This window comes from Serinus canaria, chromosome 6, assembly GCF_022539315.1.
Source record: "Serinus canaria isolate serCan28SL12 chromosome 6, serCan2020, whole genome shotgun sequence".
In the NCBI taxonomy this organism is placed as follows: Eukaryota; Metazoa; Chordata; class Aves; order Passeriformes; family Fringillidae; genus Serinus; species Serinus canaria.
The window spans coordinates 15,991,817-16,008,630 of NC_066320.1; the positions used below are offsets into that span (position 1 = coordinate 15,991,817).

The 16,814-nt window shown below is 41.4% G+C and overlaps 1 protein-coding gene across 3 annotated transcripts in view; it reads left to right on the forward strand.

The window, feature by feature from the left end:
- Nucleotides 1-16,814, forward strand: part of GBF1 (golgi brefeldin A resistant guanine nucleotide exchange factor 1) — a 101,644-nt gene that overhangs the window by 73,785 nt on the left and 11,045 nt on the right. For all 3 annotated transcript variants that reach the window (XM_050976467.1, XM_030241332.2, XM_030241333.2), the window contains exons 9-24: nucleotides 50-185; nucleotides 1,411-1,640; nucleotides 2,150-2,318; nucleotides 2,502-2,713; nucleotides 3,386-3,484; nucleotides 3,876-4,070; nucleotides 4,398-4,584; nucleotides 5,056-5,196; nucleotides 5,736-5,824; nucleotides 8,589-8,791; nucleotides 9,218-9,341; nucleotides 9,634-9,759; nucleotides 10,350-10,432; nucleotides 12,669-12,905; nucleotides 13,817-13,910; nucleotides 16,509-16,685. In XM_050976467.1, coding sequence (XP_050832424.1) covers nucleotides 50-185; nucleotides 1,411-1,640; nucleotides 2,150-2,318; nucleotides 2,502-2,713; nucleotides 3,386-3,484; nucleotides 3,876-4,070; nucleotides 4,398-4,584; nucleotides 5,056-5,196; nucleotides 5,736-5,824; nucleotides 8,589-8,791; nucleotides 9,218-9,341; nucleotides 9,634-9,759; nucleotides 10,350-10,432; nucleotides 12,669-12,905; nucleotides 13,817-13,910; nucleotides 16,509-16,685 — 2,502 coding nt within the window. The remainder of the gene's footprint in view (nucleotides 1-49; nucleotides 186-1,410; nucleotides 1,641-2,149; nucleotides 2,319-2,501; nucleotides 2,714-3,385; nucleotides 3,485-3,875; nucleotides 4,071-4,397; nucleotides 4,585-5,055; nucleotides 5,197-5,735; nucleotides 5,825-8,588; nucleotides 8,792-9,217; nucleotides 9,342-9,633; nucleotides 9,760-10,349; nucleotides 10,433-12,668; nucleotides 12,906-13,816; nucleotides 13,911-16,508; nucleotides 16,686-16,814) is intronic.

The window sequence follows — 16,814 nt, forward strand, 5'->3', positions numbered from 1 at the left end:
TATGCTATGTGGTTTTGCAACGCTGATATTAATGATTATTGGTTTTCAGTTGAAAATGAGAGCTGGAGGAATGAGTGAATCATCAAAATGGAAAAAGCAGAAGAGATCACCTAGGCCTCCTCGACATGTAACTAAGGTCTCTCCTGGGACAGAGCCATCAGCAGGCAATGCTACAAACACTACAGGTGAGTTCAATCTTTTTCAAGAAACCAGACAGCATCCATGCTACAGCTATTTTGAATCTATTTTTATTTAATTTCTCCTAATATATTATTTTGCATTGATTCTTTTCATATTAGTTCTCAGTGGCTGTAGCAATAAAACATATCATAGTTTTTCAGGTCCAGGAGAAAGAGTTTTTAGGAAATGGAATACATATTGATGAGAAAGTCACGGCCCTGCAGATAATGTAGCAGCATTTCTGTACTTTCAGCATGCCTCACAGGCGTAGCTTGGACAAAAGGGAATGGGCACCTGGAGAAGTGGCTGAGGTTATGGACAGCCATGTGGTGCAGAGGAGTTGAAGGATGCAGCAGATAAAAGAGACTGAGAACAGGAACACTGACAAGAGGAGAGACAAGAGCAACTAGTGACAGGACAAGGGGGCATAGTCTTAAGCTGCACCTGGGGAGGCTTAGCTTGGATATTAGGAAGAATTTCTTCACAGAAGGGGTGATTAAACATTGAAATGGATTGCCCAGGGAGGTGACCTGTAGTCACAATCCCTACAGGTGTTTAAGGAAAGACTGGATGAAGCACTCAGTGCTGTGGTCTAGCTGACGGTGCTGGTGGGTCATAGGTTAGACTCGATGATCTCAGAGGTCTTTTCTAACCTAATTGATACTGTGATTCTGTAATGAACATTTAGATTCTTGGAGCACTGTCTCATATTTAGAGACAGAATTTGGTAGAAATTCTTCACTGTTCATACTTCAGATCCATTTGAATTGTAATGTAGCTTCATTTGTTTAGGAAGAATTAAAGATATCAGTCCTGTTTTAGAATCAAGTCAAAATTCTCACTCTAAAGGGATGATTAATTCTTGATGCAAGTATTTCAAGTGGTTGTGCCATTGTATTAAGGAGTAAAGTACACCTTTGAGACTTTTCAGGTTCCTTCTTATGTAAATCCTCTGCACCCTTTATCTAAGTTAGCTAATTTGCTGAGTCAGTTGGACTCCAACTATTGTGTTAAATTCGGAGAACTGCTAGTATCTCCAATGTTCATCTCTTTAATTCATTAATACCTAGCAAGAGAGATCTTAGTTTATGTGTGTTCTCTCACTAGTGTGCTGAGATTATTTGTAGTGTGAAGTGTTAATGAGAGAATTTGTTGTTGCTGTGTTTAATGTACGAATTTGAGGTTAAGGGACAGAGCAATACTAATAATTTTGCTTCTGTTTCTCATCAGCAAGCGGAGTTGCCTTCATAGATGGTCCTTCTCCCAGCTCCTCTGGGAGCTCAGAAAATGTTTCCTCAGCAGTCAGCCCTGTTACAGACAGTGGGTTGGAGTTGTCCTCACAGACAACATCCAAGGAAGACCTGACAGATTTGGACCAAGTCACTTCTCTGGGACTTACTGCAGGAACACCTTCAAATGAGGCCAAAGTCACTGAAAATCAAAATCATCCTGAACTCCAGGTACCTGAATATAATTTGCAAAGAAAAGTTCCAACTCCCAGCATGATCACTTCTCCCCACAACAGTAATGCTATTGAGGGGATCATAGAGCCACAGGGGACCTTTCAGAGCTGCTGATATTTTGAATGGTAAAAATGCTCGGAAGGCTTAAACAGAAGTAGTGTGCTGAAGTTGTGTAGCATTTTAAAAAAATGCAAAACTTTTCACCTCAGAGGGAGTAAGAACTGATAGGTTATAGGAGTATTTTTGAGGTAAATTTCTTAGTCTCACAGCCCAGAGTTATATAAAGCAGATAAGAACTTGATGTAAGTGGAAGGGTAAAGAGGGTTGCAGCTGATGTAGAGGCTCTCTTTTCTCCTAAAGTTTGTTTTTATGGTACTCTTCCATTAGTGACCTGTGTTGTTTTAATAGTTACAGATTAACTGCAAACAAATGAGACTTTTTTTTCACTTGTCTAGTGCTTAACTCTTCTTTTGCTTCTTTCATTCTCAAATGACATTTCAATGAAGAATGAAAGTCTGAGGGAGGAGAAGGTCCAGTCAGCTTCTGTCGAGTCTATCCCTGAGGTCCTAGAGGAGTGCACATCTGTAGCAGAACATTCTGACTCTGCCTCTGTTCATGACATGGACTATGTAAATCCCCGGGGAGTACGTTTTACTCAGTCTTCCCAAAAAGAAGGTGAGAGGTGGGCAATGCTGCTAAGTGCTGCTTCATTTCCACTGTTTTATTTCACTTCCTGCTAAGAGGCTGAGAAGCTCCTGTTCCTTAGTGGGTCTGTAACAATTACATTTTTAACACTTGCTAGGCACCTACAAAAAGCAAAAAGTGAATTTAGATTGCTAATCTCTCTTGTTTTCTCAGGAGCGGCTCTAGTCCCATATGGGTTGCCATGTATCAGAGAACTGTTCCGCTTCCTCATCTCGCTCACCAACCCTCATGACCGCCACAACTCCGAGGTGATGATCCACATGGGGCTGCAGCTGCTGACTGTGGCCCTGGAGTCAGCGCCCATCGCAAACTGCCAGGCCCTCCTGGGACTCGTGAAGGAGGAGTTGTGCCGGCACCTATTTCAAGTGAGTCTGGCTTATGCTTACATGGAACATGGCACTGGGGAGTCAGATACGAATCTCCATCAGAGAGTGTATTGAAATGTAGTGTTATGAGGTTTGGTAGGTCTGCAAATAAGCTCTCTCCTGCACTGCAGTGAGAGTTCTGAATTGCACCAAATGGCACATTTGCAAAGCCAGAGAAGTTGTCATGCTGTTTTCTGCAGACCAGGGCCAGGAAGGATGAGTGTGATTTGATTGAACTGTTAGTGTGGGATAACACTGTGTTTTGATGTAATTGGTTTTGAGGTAATTATGGATGCAAGTTACCAGCTTAGTACTAGTCAGAACCTTTGGGAAATACTAAGCTATTAATTGCACTGGGGTCATCTCAGAGGCAGGTACTCTCCCAAGCTCCTTCACCACTAAGAATCTCTGTGGACTTGGCAAAAGAACCAAGTTGTAGTAATTAAAGTGTTACCACACACAGATGAGAATTAAGTATATTCATCCTCACTAGAAAAAGTGGGACCAGGAGGTTGAACAAGGGATTGTTTTTTAAAATATCATTGCTATGGAGGGCAGTGTGTGGAGCTTTGGTTGGTTGCTGGTGATACCTACAGCAGCCTAGTACTACTACTTATAGCACATAATGACTTGTCTTTGTGATTCTTAAAGGGTTTTTTGTTTCTTGTTCAGCTACTGAGTGTTGAACGGCTCAATCTGTATGCAGCCTCCCTCAGGGTGTGCTTTCTTCTCTTTGAGAGCATGAGAGAGCATCTGAAGTTCCAGCTGGAGGTGAGTTTTTTGAGTATCGCTGGGTGCCTCGTAATAGTTTATTTGCCTTCAGTTAAATGCATATATCTGGACAGTTAAATAGAGTCTAAGTGTCAAATTATGTTTGTATAAATGAGTCAGTGTTATGTGTAGGCCTTTTTCTGTTGGAAAATCAAATGTCTTGGAGACTGGTGTACTATGCTGCCTGCCTTCAGACTGTTTTTTTAGAACTGTAGATCCAGTAGAATTGTTTGAAACCTTTTTACAGCCTCCTTCAGAATGAGCCATCATTAAAGAAGGAATGTTATGGGAGAAGGTGAAGCTTAAATCTCCCTCTGCAGTCCTCAAAGCTATTCACTGTCTCCTGCTTTTTTTTCTTTCCCTAAACTGAGCTGCCCTATGTTTCTGCCAGATGTATATCAAGAAGCTGATGGAGATAATCGCTGTGGAAAACCCAAAGATGCCCTATGAAATGAAGGAGATGGCTTTGGAAGCCATTGTTCAGCTGTGGAGGATTCCCAGTTTTGTGACTGAGCTGTACATTAACTATGACTGCGACTACTACTGTGCCAACCTCTTTGAGGAGCTCACCAAGCTGCTCTCCAAGGTGCTGAACCGGGGCAGGGGCAGAGCGGGGAGGGGAGGTGCAGCCGTGACTCAGGGCAGGACTGAACGCTGGGAGCACTCAAGGGGTCCGGGGTGAGTGTGCTGGAGAGATGAGGAAGGGCGTTGAACATTGGGAAGCAGAAGAGAAAAAGAATAGTCATGAGGTTTTAATAATATTGGAGCAAATAAACTATTAAATACAAGCTAGAAAGCTTAGGGTGTTTTGTTCTAGTTTTTTACCCTCCCCAAGCTGCGGGGGAAAACTTATTTGCCCTGTTATGGTGAGAGAGATGTGAAAGTTGACTAATACTTACATGTTATTTCCCAGAATGCCTTTCCAGTTTCTGGACAGCTGTATACTGTCCATCTGCTGTCTCTGGAAGCATTGCTGACAGTGATAGATAGCACTGAGGCACATTGCCAGGCCAAAGTGCTGAGTAACATGCATCAACAAGAGAAGGAAGTTGTCAAACCCAGCCCAGAAACCATCAACAGTACCAAAGAAGCAAGCAATAGTAAGAACCCTTTCTTTGATACTTTAATATTAAGCTTAGTCTTGTGTTAAACTTGGAGATCTCATTTTGGTTGCTGACATAGTAAACTCCTTAAATACATGTTTTCAGTCTTCCTGTCACACTTTTTATAACTACATTAATACTGATGTTAATAGCCTTGCTATTTGTAAAATTTGCAGATATTAAAATTTGTCTCTCATGAAGCTTTATATAAAGGTCATGTCAAGACTGGCAGTCACAACAGAATGAGGATATGCCATGTAATTCATGTAGACAAAATACTGAGGACACTGCAAAGTCATGGTTATGAGAAGGTTCCTTCCTTAGAATAAGCACATGTTCAATTTAGAGCAATCAGTTCATTATTTCTCTGTTGATAGCTTTTTATCTTAGCTTATGTGTTTGTTTCTGTATGGATGTTTGGTTTGGGATTTTTTTGTGGTGTTTGTTTGTTTGTTTTAACTTCTACAGATATTGAGAGGGTATTCAGTGAGGGAAAATCTTCCAGTGCAGCCTCAGAGCCAGCTGGGGCATGTCCTCCCACCAGTGGGTGCCTTATGGCTGACCAGATGAAGGAGAGCTGCATGGAGTTGGAAGGAGGAAGTGAAGCAGGTAATAGCCTTGGCAGTACCCTGGGTGTCTATATCCTAAGAATGGTCCTGACATTTGCTGACAGGTCCTGCTGTAGTGTGGTCCATTACAATTTTTTGTATTGTGCTCAAAATTGGAAGGAGGTATAAGGAGGTTTATTATATGTGTGCTGTTTATGCCTACTAGGTGTTGCATGTCTTCTGGGAGGCATTAGATCTGATGGGTCACTTTGGGTCAAAAATATGTGAATTCATTGCAGTGCTTTGAGTTTTGAAGGAAGTTAGGAGCTCTCCAGGGAATCAATAATGTAGGTAGCCAGAATAGCCAGAAAATTAAATCTTGTGGCTGTGTGAAATTGTCTGGGGCAAGAAGCTACTATGCAATTATGCAGAAGAAAATGTGGGTGGGAGGATTGTAGTAATTAATTGAAGTGTGACTGCCATTTGCAGGACAGCATATTGCAGCAAAGACTCCATGACTGAAAGTTATTGTGGGACACTCTTGTGCCTGGGTGCTACTCTGGGGATAGATTTGACTGTAATGATGCTTTGTCATTCTAGCTGAGAAGAGTATCCCCAGGAAACCTACTCGATTTTCTTGTATCCTTCCAAGTCCTCAGGAGCTTATGCAGATTAAGAACAAAAAGAAGGTATGGTTTGAAATATACTACACTATACTTTGAGTGTTCTCATTTCCCATCCCACATGGGCTTTGCTTGACTGGTCATACCTCAGAAATTTTGAGTTCTGCTGATCAGAATTAAAGAGTCAGCCACTGAAAATCCTGCTACACTGTAGAGACAGCAGTGATTATTACCTGTTCTGGTTTAGTTGTGCTGAAGCTTGAAGGAGGTGTTGGGGAAATTTTGTGACACAGTTTGTAAGCTAGGTCCATCTCATTTCTGGATGGGAAAGTCTCTGGACGTAGTTTTTATTATATGGAGATAATCAGGTACTTTGATCAAAAAGGGCAGCTTCACTACTCTTATCAGAGATGTAAATGGGGAGTGTGCCAAGAGGCCTATAGTAGAAATTAACTGGTCTGCTGTTCTGATTTGGTAATTCCTATGTTTGCTTGGTCATAAGGATGACCAAAAAGATTGTTCTGATTGTGGTAATGCCATTCTTTGTTTTCAGAATCTGTTTTCTTGAACCTCCTTAGTCCAAGTTATAGTCTAAACTTTATACAACTTTTCCATTCCCTGAGTGGGTCCGGGCTAGGCCTAGTGTTGATAATGGTACTCCATGCTAATGGCTTTGTATTTATCTGCTGTCCTGTGTACTAGCCTGCTCTTTCACCTTCAGAGACAGTGAATGAATACCTTTTAAGTCCCCAGGGGTTGCATGTGACTGTTCAGGTTTTTTTGTTGTGCATTTCTTGAGATTTTTTTTCATTCACATATGTTCTTTGTACAGTGTGAGAGATTACTAAATTTGAATATGAAAATAATGCATGTTCTGGATGAAATATGAGTGTCCATAATAGTTGTGGATAAGAAGATGATATAATAGAATAGAAATTAATGTATTTAAAATATTCACTGGTGATAAAAGAGAAAGGGTTTTTTATTTGTATCTGACTAAAATGCTTCTGGCTTCTCTGTCTAGCATAGGTGGTTTTATTTTACATTTTTATAAGGGATTGATGGTCATATTTGTTTAAACTTACTTAATCAGAAATAGAAGAAAATACAATACATCTCTTTCTTCTGCTGCCATAGTAATCTGTGCTTTGTGATCCACTCTGGCAGTCTCTGGATCTGAGTGTCATTTAAAGCATTGGTTTCTCTCTAGGAAGTTTACTGCAGTACTTGGAAATCTTTTTCTTTACCTGCAGCACAGTGCTGCAGTGGGGTAATGGTAACTGGCTTCCCTAGCCACAAGGACAGTGGGGATAAGTGGTCATCAGCACAGTATTCAAAGGAACCACTGAATTTTACCTTAAATCTTGCTTTCCTAGCAACTTTGCTTGATGGACTCTGTGAAAGTCCATTGTTGAGAAGAGAGCTTGCATAGTGCTTCCTCTGTTCTAACTGAAAATCTTTGGTAATACTCTGGCTTTGCTCTGCTGGGAAACAAGTTTAGAAGAAATCAAGAGTAGGGGACAGAAAGATGTTCAGAAATCTCCAAGTTTGCCTAGGGAAAATTGTTCTCTGACTCTAAATCTCCTAGTGGTTTCATCCTAAGCACATACACAGGGCACACCAAACACTCAGCTTTAGTTATGTTGATGCTGACCTGGCACCAGCATGTTCTACCTCCTTTAACCTCTGAAGTACATTACCACAGTTGGAAGGGATAAAAAAGCTAAATAAAAGCAGAAAATAAATTGTGTATCAAACAGAAAGTTTTCTTTGATGTTTCCAAAGGTGGTGACCAGAAGCTCAGAAGCACAAGACTGACACGATTGTAAACGCACTGCAAACTGCCAGCAGTCCAGTCTCCTTTCAAGTGGTTTTAGGAAGTCTGTGGACTCATCCAGTCCATGGAATATCGCCTCACTGGGTCTTTGTGCACTCCATGCTATTTCAGGGTCTGTGTTTCATTGCAGTTTTGAGGATGCTCACACAGGCAGGGGGAGCAGAGACCAGAGGGTTGGTGGCTTCTGAGGTACTGAGAAACCCAGGGGAGGTAGTAATTCATGATGGTCACGGATTTAGTTCACTAGGTCATTTGCTAGCAGTCTGATCATGATAGGAGCTAACAGGGAACTGACATTTATTCTGGTTCCTTAGTAAAGTTCATACTGTTGTTTGTGCTTTTGGTTTTTCTGAACACCACCAAGAACATACAGTTAACCCTTTCTTAGTTGTTTTATTACACTGTGACTATGGCACGGTCTAGTTTCCTAGGAGGGCAGATTAGGTGACTTCCTTTCAGAACCAAATATGTATCAGCTCTTCACAGCCTACAAATAACCTTGTCAGGCTGAAATACCAAATGTTCCTGGAACCATCTCTTCCACAAGTTGAATAAGTGCTGAGGATTCTTGCTGCCTGTCTCCTAATGGTGAGGTAGTTATGAGAACCTGTAGCCAAAGGGACAGGAGAGGATCATAGAGGAGTGCTGCTGTTGTAACTAGGTAGGGCTGATCTTGACTCATGTCTGGGGTTTATCTGCTGTGTTTATACATGAGAGCAGGAGAGGCATTTGAAGTAGCAGAGCTTATTGCTTTTAAAGCTTTTCAGAGATGGCAGCTCATGCTTACTCTGTCCAGTACTATTTGATGGTAAAATCTTGTGATGAATGCAGGTTTTCTGTCCTTCATTAGCCTTTTTCCTGGATGACACCGTACAGTAAACTTGCTCATGCTGAGGCTGATCTTTCTTCTGTTTTGTTTTTGGTTCAAATGCCAAGAACAATCTAAAATAAGAAATGCACTTCAAGCTGTAATTGTCAGAATGTCTCCTGCAGCTCCTGATAACCGGCACAGAGCAGTTCAACCAAAAACCAAAGAAAGGGATACAGTTTCTGCAGGAGAAAAACCTTCTTGCCACCCCCATTGACAACAATGAAGTGGCCAGGTGGTTACGGGAAAATCCTCGCCTGGACAAAAAGATGATTGGGGAATTTGTGAGTGACCGTAAGAACATAGACTTGCTGGAAAGCTTTGTTGGGTGAGTATGCTTCTGAATCTCTTCAGTCAGGAAACAGTGAAAGTTAAGAGTTTAGTAATAAAAAAAAGCAGTAGAATAGTAGTTCCTGGAGGCATTGGATTTCTATCACTTGTTTCCCTCTGTACTGCCATGCCTTAATTCTGTGTGTCTCTTGCATATGGTAACACCTTAAATATGTATAAGTATGATATTCAAGTGCCTTTCAGTTGGGCCAGTCTCCGTGAAGACTGGAGAGACAATTGCATACATAATCACTTGTAAGATTGTTGACTCTCCTTTATTGTTTTTGGCTGTTCATGGTATATTTCTTTTCTTTTCTCTTCATCCTCCTCTGTACTGTCTAAGCAAACCAGATTGTAGTTATTAAGTTTATTCTACCTTTCCCACCCTGTTTCAGCTTCTCATTGCATTTCATTGTTTTTGCAGGACTTTCAGCTTCCAAGGTTTAAGGCTGGATGAAGCTTTACGACTTTATCTTGAGGCCTTTAGATTACCAGGAGAGGCACCTGTAATTCAGAGACTGTTAGAAGCCTTCACAGAACATTGGAGGGTGCGTACTTGGTGACAGAAAGCTCAAAACTGCATTCATGTCCATCTGCTTGCCACGGTGGACATGTCAGATCAAATGGCCTATATAACTGCTCTGCAAGCAGCAGCTGTTGTTTTGTAGGAACTGGCAGTGGTAAATAGATTCCTGGGCTGCTTATTAGAAGCTGGAGCCAGAACCTGGGATTTTTGTTTGTCCCAGAGATGATTCAGTACTGTGGTTAGGAAAATGGCTGTTTTAGTCACTGATATTGCTGTTCCTGTAGGATTAATTTGTGCATATATTTGCCTTTCAGAAATCAAATGGGTCTCCATTTGCTAATAGTGATGCCTGCTTTGCCCTGGCCTATGCAGTTATTATGCTGAACACTGATCAGCACAACCACAATGTCCGCAAGCAGAATGTCCCAATGACTCTGGAGGTGGGTGTTGCCAGTGCAGATATCTGTCTTCTCTGCATAGTAACAGCATAGTACCTCTTTTTATCTCAGTGGCATTGTCTCTTTTCTTTGGTCTTCTTCACTCATGTACACATTAAGCTGGAGTGCAGCACCACAGCTGAGTACAGTATGAGAAAGCAACTGTAGGCAAGAGACAGCCTGAAGAAATTGGAGCTTCTCAGAAAACATAGCAAATTCTTCAAGAGGCTTGTGTTTCTGTGAGCAGTCTGTATCCTCAGACATAGTAACATAGAGAAGATTGTTCTACCGCTGTGAGCTGCTACAGAGCTCATGTCATGTGAGTGCCAGTGCAGTGGTACAGGCCTGCCATTCTAATGTCCAGCCTCAGCTAAGCACGTGTTGTGTCTCTGCTCTTTCCTTGTGAGCAGAGACAGGAGGTGCTGCACACTACTTCCACTAAGAACAGCATTTACCTTTGAATTTTGAGTCTGCATGTTGAAGAGTGCAGGAAAATCTCCTTCTGGCCCTGTGAAGGACAAGTGGAGTACTGATCCTAACCAAACAGTTAAAGTTGGAGATACCAGGAATTGATACTGGTATAACTTTTTCAGGAGTTTCGGAAGAACTTGAAAGGTGTGAATGGAGGCAAAGACTTTGAACAGGACATCCTGGAAGACATGTATCATGCCATCAAGTAAGACTCAACCTGCCCGTCTCCATGTATTCATAAAGCAAAGCAGAGTTGTTGGGTCAGTGAGATAGCTGGAGAGTGTGGAGAGAGACTCACCAGTCATGTGCCTGTTTGCCTCAGACCAAATTCCAGCTCTGTGTGGGGTTGTGGTAAACAAGCCTGTCACAGCAAATACACATGGATTTGTATCTTGGATTTTTGCCATGGTAGTTTAGTCCAGATCTTAAAATAAATGTAAAAAATATGTTACTTCTGTGAATATGGGAAATAATGGCTGAGCAAGACCAGCACATGTGAAATGCTGTATGTAAGAAGGCTCTGTTTTCTAGACTAGGCCTTTAGAGGGGTTTTTGGAACATATTTATGTGGTTCAAGAGATAATCTCATCCCCAGGGCAGCATTTGTGCCCTGACACGTGTCCATGTCTCTGTTTAACATATTCTGCTTTTGAGCTCTTCATATGAGGCTGCTGTCTGCACCAGCCTCTTCTGCTACCCCTGAAGCTCTTGGCACACAGAGCAGTATTTGAGCTGAGGGCTCAGCTTTAGTGCACAAGCTAGCTTTGGGTGGGAAGCTTTAATAATAGCTCAAAAATCAGTAAATTGATAAATCCAGGCCCAGCCAATTTGAAGCTGAGAGGATTACATCTGAGGAGACAGGATGTGACTGAGTCTCAGCTGATTTCCATCTGCAGTGGCCGTCAGTAGCTGGTGCTGGAAGCAGGGCAGTGTGACTGGGCTGACCCTTCCTTTTGAGCCTTCTCCAGGAAGGTGGAGTGATGCCTTTATTGAATATCTGGAAGTTCTTCAAGACATAGCTCTACCTTTCAAGCAGATCTCTAATTTTGATTGGCCTCTCTCCCCTGAGGATGTTCTTAATGTTTTGAATATTACACTGAGCATATGCACATATGTTTGTTACCCAGTGCCTCTATCCCAGTGTATTTCCCTTTATCCCCCCTTCACCAGATATTTCAGCTTTTCCAGTATGTTCTATGATTGGAATAAGTGATGTATCATTTTAGTATTGCTCCATCTCAGATAGATTGCCTCGGTATCATAGTTGAGATTAAGGAACTATTTATTTGTATTATTAGGGGAAAAAAATAACGCTGCCATCTGTATGAAGTAGTGTGTGATCTCTTCAGGGTCTTAGCATTTCACTTTTGACCACATTTTCATTTCCTGAAACTTTCTGAGTAAACTCATTCACTTGCTTCTGGTAATTTCAATCATACATGAAATTTTAGAAATAATGCACTGTTTACTGCAAACTTACTTCCCTATATTATCTCAGTAATAACAGCTCTTGTCAAAATATGCCAGCACCTGAAGCTGAGAAAAGCTTATTTCTTATGCATAAATCAGCAGTTTTATAGTTGTTGTTAGCATGTGAAAATTGCCTCTTTGGCAATTGAAGTATGTTATTTTTGATTGTTGCAGAAAGAACTCTTCAGATTGGCTGTAATCTGCTATTCTTCATGGCTTTGAGACTCTTGTTCATTGAGTTGGTCATTTGCAGAGGATTTTCTCTTGTGCATTGATAACCAAGTCTAGAGAGTATATATTTAGGCTTTATGTTTTTTAGTCTAGGATTGCGAGCAGTATTTGGCATTAATCATAATTGTTTTATTATTGTATAGCTTCATCCTAGTTAGAGTAAAGAGCTGTGGTACCATGGTTGTAAATCCTCCATCATACTTTTAGTTTCTTGTTTTATTTTTAATTTTATACTACTTTCTAATATTTGATTTTGGCATAATATGAATATTTCCATTATTCTTATGCAGAGATACTCTTGCCTACTGGTGACTGCAGCAATGCAACTATTTCATTTTAACTGGGAATAATGATACAAAGAGAGCACTCTAACAGGGTGAGAGGTGGATGGAGGTTGAAGCTTTGCCAGTTGAAGCTTTGCTGTCCAGAATTTCCCATCATTTAATGGCAGTATGTGGTGTGTTTTGCACTTGTAGCAGTAGATACCTGCTTCTTCAATGCTGACCTTGCACAGTTGCTGCTGTGTGATTCTGAGAACCACTAGACTTTATATATTCAGGATATCTAAGAAGGGCAGGCGAAGCAGGGAGGCCTAGGAAAACAGAATGTTTCAGGAGCTGGCAAAATCATTCCAGAATAGGTATTGCTTAGCTCTGGGACTACATAATGAAGGACATTGTGTAAATGTTAGGTTTGGCTCAGAATGAAAAATTAAATCTTTCTGCTTTCCTCCCTTGTAGAAATGATGAGATAGTGATGCCAGAAGAACAGACGGGTCTGGTGAAGGAAAACTATATCTGGAATGTCCTGCTGCATCGTGGTGCCACTGACGAGGGAATATTTCTCCACGTGCCTCCTGGAAGCTATGACCATGACCTCTTCACCATGACATGGGGGCCCACCATTGCAGCACTTTCTTATGTTTTTGACAAGAGCTTAGAGGAAACAATAATTCAGAAGGCTATCTCTGGTTTCAGGTGATTCTTACCTTCATAAAGGCCCAGAAGAGTAAAAGTGGGACCATTGGCTCCTGTGTATCTGCTGGAGAGACATCACAGTGAATATCAAATGTTGCTTTTCCTAGCAATTGAAAAGCACTTTTTTATGACCTACAATCCTCTAGTGTTCTGTCATTTGTGTCAGTTCATCCCATCTTGGCCTCTCTGGCTTGCCAGTCACTGTTTAGCTTGACTGCTGTGTTGTAATAAATTAAAATGCCCAGGGTACATATTTTTAAACCCCAACCTGGTTACATTTAAAGGACCTACTGACACAGCTGGGCTGTTTAGAAGTGAGGGGGGAAAAGTCACTCATCTGGCACAGGGATGCTGATAACATTTCCATGGAGGAACAAAACCTTTCATGTGTATGATCCCATAGCTGTGGCTGAATGGGATGTGGGATTTTTTTTCCCTTCCAAGATGACCAGTACTCAAAAACTTGCCATCTGTGAGCAACTCTATTGGATTGATCTTTGGTCATGCTTAGATCAGACCAAAGGACGCTTTAAGCATCGTTTTAATGCTTTGTCAATACACTGCTGTAGCCATGATATCTTGGAAACTGGACTTCAACACTACCACCACTTTCAGCAACTCTCTTATGTTAGGACAGGAGGTTGGATGTAATGCTCAGGTGCCAGTGGTCTGTCTGCATGGATTCACTTTAAATTGATTCTTGCATCAGTATAGACAAATATCACTATCTGTGGATAAGAATTGAGCTTATTTAAGCAATAATACTAGACTTCTATATATAAGCATTCATTGTGAATGGGTGGAGAGGAAGGTCTATAATGTCGACAGAGAGGGTCTCACATTTGCTGTCCTGTAGACAGACTTGTCTGGGCTGACTTACTACATTATTTTCTGTTTTCTTTTTTTCCCAGGAAATGTGCAATGATTTCTGCTCATTATGGCCTTAGTGATGTGTTTGACAATCTCATAATTTCTCTCTGCAAGTTTACAGCTCTCAGCAGTGAGGTAAGTTTGCAAAGAGGGGGGGAAAAAGCATGATTTCTACTACCCTGGAGCTCTCTTCCTCTGTTAAGCAGCAATATTTGCTTATTTTAGTTATTGTATCTGTAGGTATCTATCAGCCCCTGCCTAGATTTTTCTGGAGGAAGTAATGGGAAATGTGTAGGGAAGTGGGACTTCCATAGCACAGGTTCAAATATGCAAATTTTCTTTTAATCACAAGCGTCAGTTTGTGCATAGCAGAATGCCTTGATGTAGAATTGTTTATTCACCTATTTGATCTGAAGAAACTTAGATCTCCCTGTGATTCCCAAGCAAGTACATACATTTCAGAAATTGACTATTCAATTACAGGGTTTATGCAGTGCCAGGGGGGACTGTTTTGTGAGATGTACTTCCAAAGTGTAGGAGCTATGTAGATGTACAGCATAAGCATAAAGGGGTTAGAAAAACAATTGCTTTGAATTGTCATTTGGGGTGTGGACTCTGATAATAAGATCAGCTGTTAGCCCCACATTCAGAGCCCCCAAGCTCTGAAGACTCTTCCTTTGGGGTGTACCATGAGAATAAATTTAAAGTGCTGTGGTTAGTGTAAGTGCTCTAATTTATTTGTGTGTTACAGTATCCACCTGTTTTTCCCCAAAGTGTTTAATAGACAGTGTGTGGCAGACCATGCTGTGTACTAAGGAGTAGTTGACAGCAATTCCTGTAAAGGGTCAGAACTCCCAAAGGATCTCACAGTATTGCTCTCAGAACCAGTGCAAGACCCACAGTGAGCAGAACAGAATTGTCACACATATAGGGAAGGGAAACAAGATAATTCAAGACTGAAAACATTGGAGTAAAAAGGCCAAGACAGGTGAATTTTTTAAAAGACAAAGAAATCCCATACAGAGGGTTTGCTTTAGAGTCCCTCTTCTTCCACAGCTTACAACAGTAAAGATGCAGTATTTGATCATCCTCAGGCACACCAGACCTTGAGACTACCAATAGATAACGCAAGCAGAAGAATGTCTGCCATGAAACAGTTTGACAGAGATTTACATGCCATGAAACATTTTGACAGAGATTTACATAGCAGAAGCGACTAGACTAAGCCTTCAGATGCACCAGCTATTACCAGCTGCATCCCATCTAGTTGAGAGACTGGAATCTGGAGCAGTCTGAGGTCAAGTAAGCTTGTCTTTTGGTGATGACATAGAATCAGGGACTTCTGGATTTGAAGAAGGCTGAGTTCTTATCTTTGTCCAGATTCAAAATAAATTGATTACTTTCTGTTGTCCAAAACTCCTGTAAGGAGACAGTAGTGGAATAGGATAACTGAACAAATATTTAAGAGTCTGGAGGAAGGAGTGAAGGAGGAGCCGTCTTCAGAGGACTGAAGAGTCAAAGCAGGGATCCTCTCCATGCACTGTAATTGCTATGCATGGCCACTTAGATTGAAAGAAGGCAAATGGAAAGGAACATGGAAGGTCTTTGGTGATTAGGAGGAATGAGTGCCCCACTTCATGATCCACAATTATGACTCATACTGACTTAGTATGTATGTAGTTGCAAAACCTGTGTGTGTGGTTTTCAGTGATGTGGCTTCTTGCCACAGAGCAAAATCAGGCGTATTGCTGTTTGCATCCTGACACTTCAGAGATACGTGTATTCATGTATTTTCCCCATAGCAACAATGGAAAAAAAACCAAATTGGTTTTCAGATTGGCACTTCTAATGGAGTTTGCTTCTAAATCAAAGACCCATTTTGATAACAGTTTTTCCATCTGTTTGGCTGAAACGAGATAGTTTTTCTGAACTTCAAATCTGAGATAGGACACACTGACTCCTTCAGTCCCTTGTCTTCTCTTCCACTCTTGGTGAGGAGAGAAGTATTGATATTGTCCACATAAACAAGAGAATGGCAAAGCCCATCTCCTCTCAAAAGGAAGATTGCAGTGATTTTAAGTAAATGCAGAATCATGGAGCATGTACACTGTTTGATATTAGCTGACATGGTTGCTGGCTTTTTCCTTGCTTTGGCAGTGTATACTTGGTTGGTTTCAATGACTTAGCAGGCTTTTTGTATTTTGAAAAGCTGTGAGTGCGTTGAACAGATTATGAGGATTTGAGATCCAGCAATCATTGGCAGAGACTCCACGCTAGGATTGAATTACTTTGAATCTTGCTGTTAAGTAGTGGTAGGAGTAAATTTTGCAAGTCAGTAATGGTTTTGGCCACAGTTTCCTTCTCTAACAGCGCAGCAGAGTAATTGCTGCTTCCAGAGGAGATGTGGTACTTTTTGTAGAAAGCTTTGATCCTGAGCTGAGTTCCTGTGGCAGGATAAATTAGTGGGTTTTCAGCAAGCACTTTCAAAATGTTCTGAGTTGTCATTCTTGGGGAATGACAACTTTATATCTAGGTTGTTCAGTGATTCAACTTGTATCAGGTAAGCTACCTTGTCCTTGTTTTTGTGCAAAGTGAATGTGAGCTGAGGAGTTACCCAAGATAACAGAGAACTGTTATCTTTCCCATAACCAGTTCTGAAGCATCTGCCCTAATTTCTGTTGAAAAGAAAACATCTCTTTCTGACTGATTGCCACCGCCTCTTCTTTCCTGCAGTCTATTGAGAACCTGCCCACTGTTTTTGGAAGTAATCCCAAGGCCCATATTGCAGCAAAGACAGTGTTTCACTTGGCCCATCGCCATGGTGACATTCTGCGAGAGGGCTGGAAAAACATCATGGAGGCCATGCTACAGCTTTTCCGAGCAGAACTGCTGCCCAAGGCCATGGTGGAGGTAATAATTAGCTGGCTGGTGGATAACTGAAGAGTTAGGAGAGTGGGAAGGTGGCTTTTCATAGAGCCAGTTCCAAAAGTAGGAGAGCTCTCTTGCGAAGGCCTGGCTTTGGTAAAGTATGTACAGAAC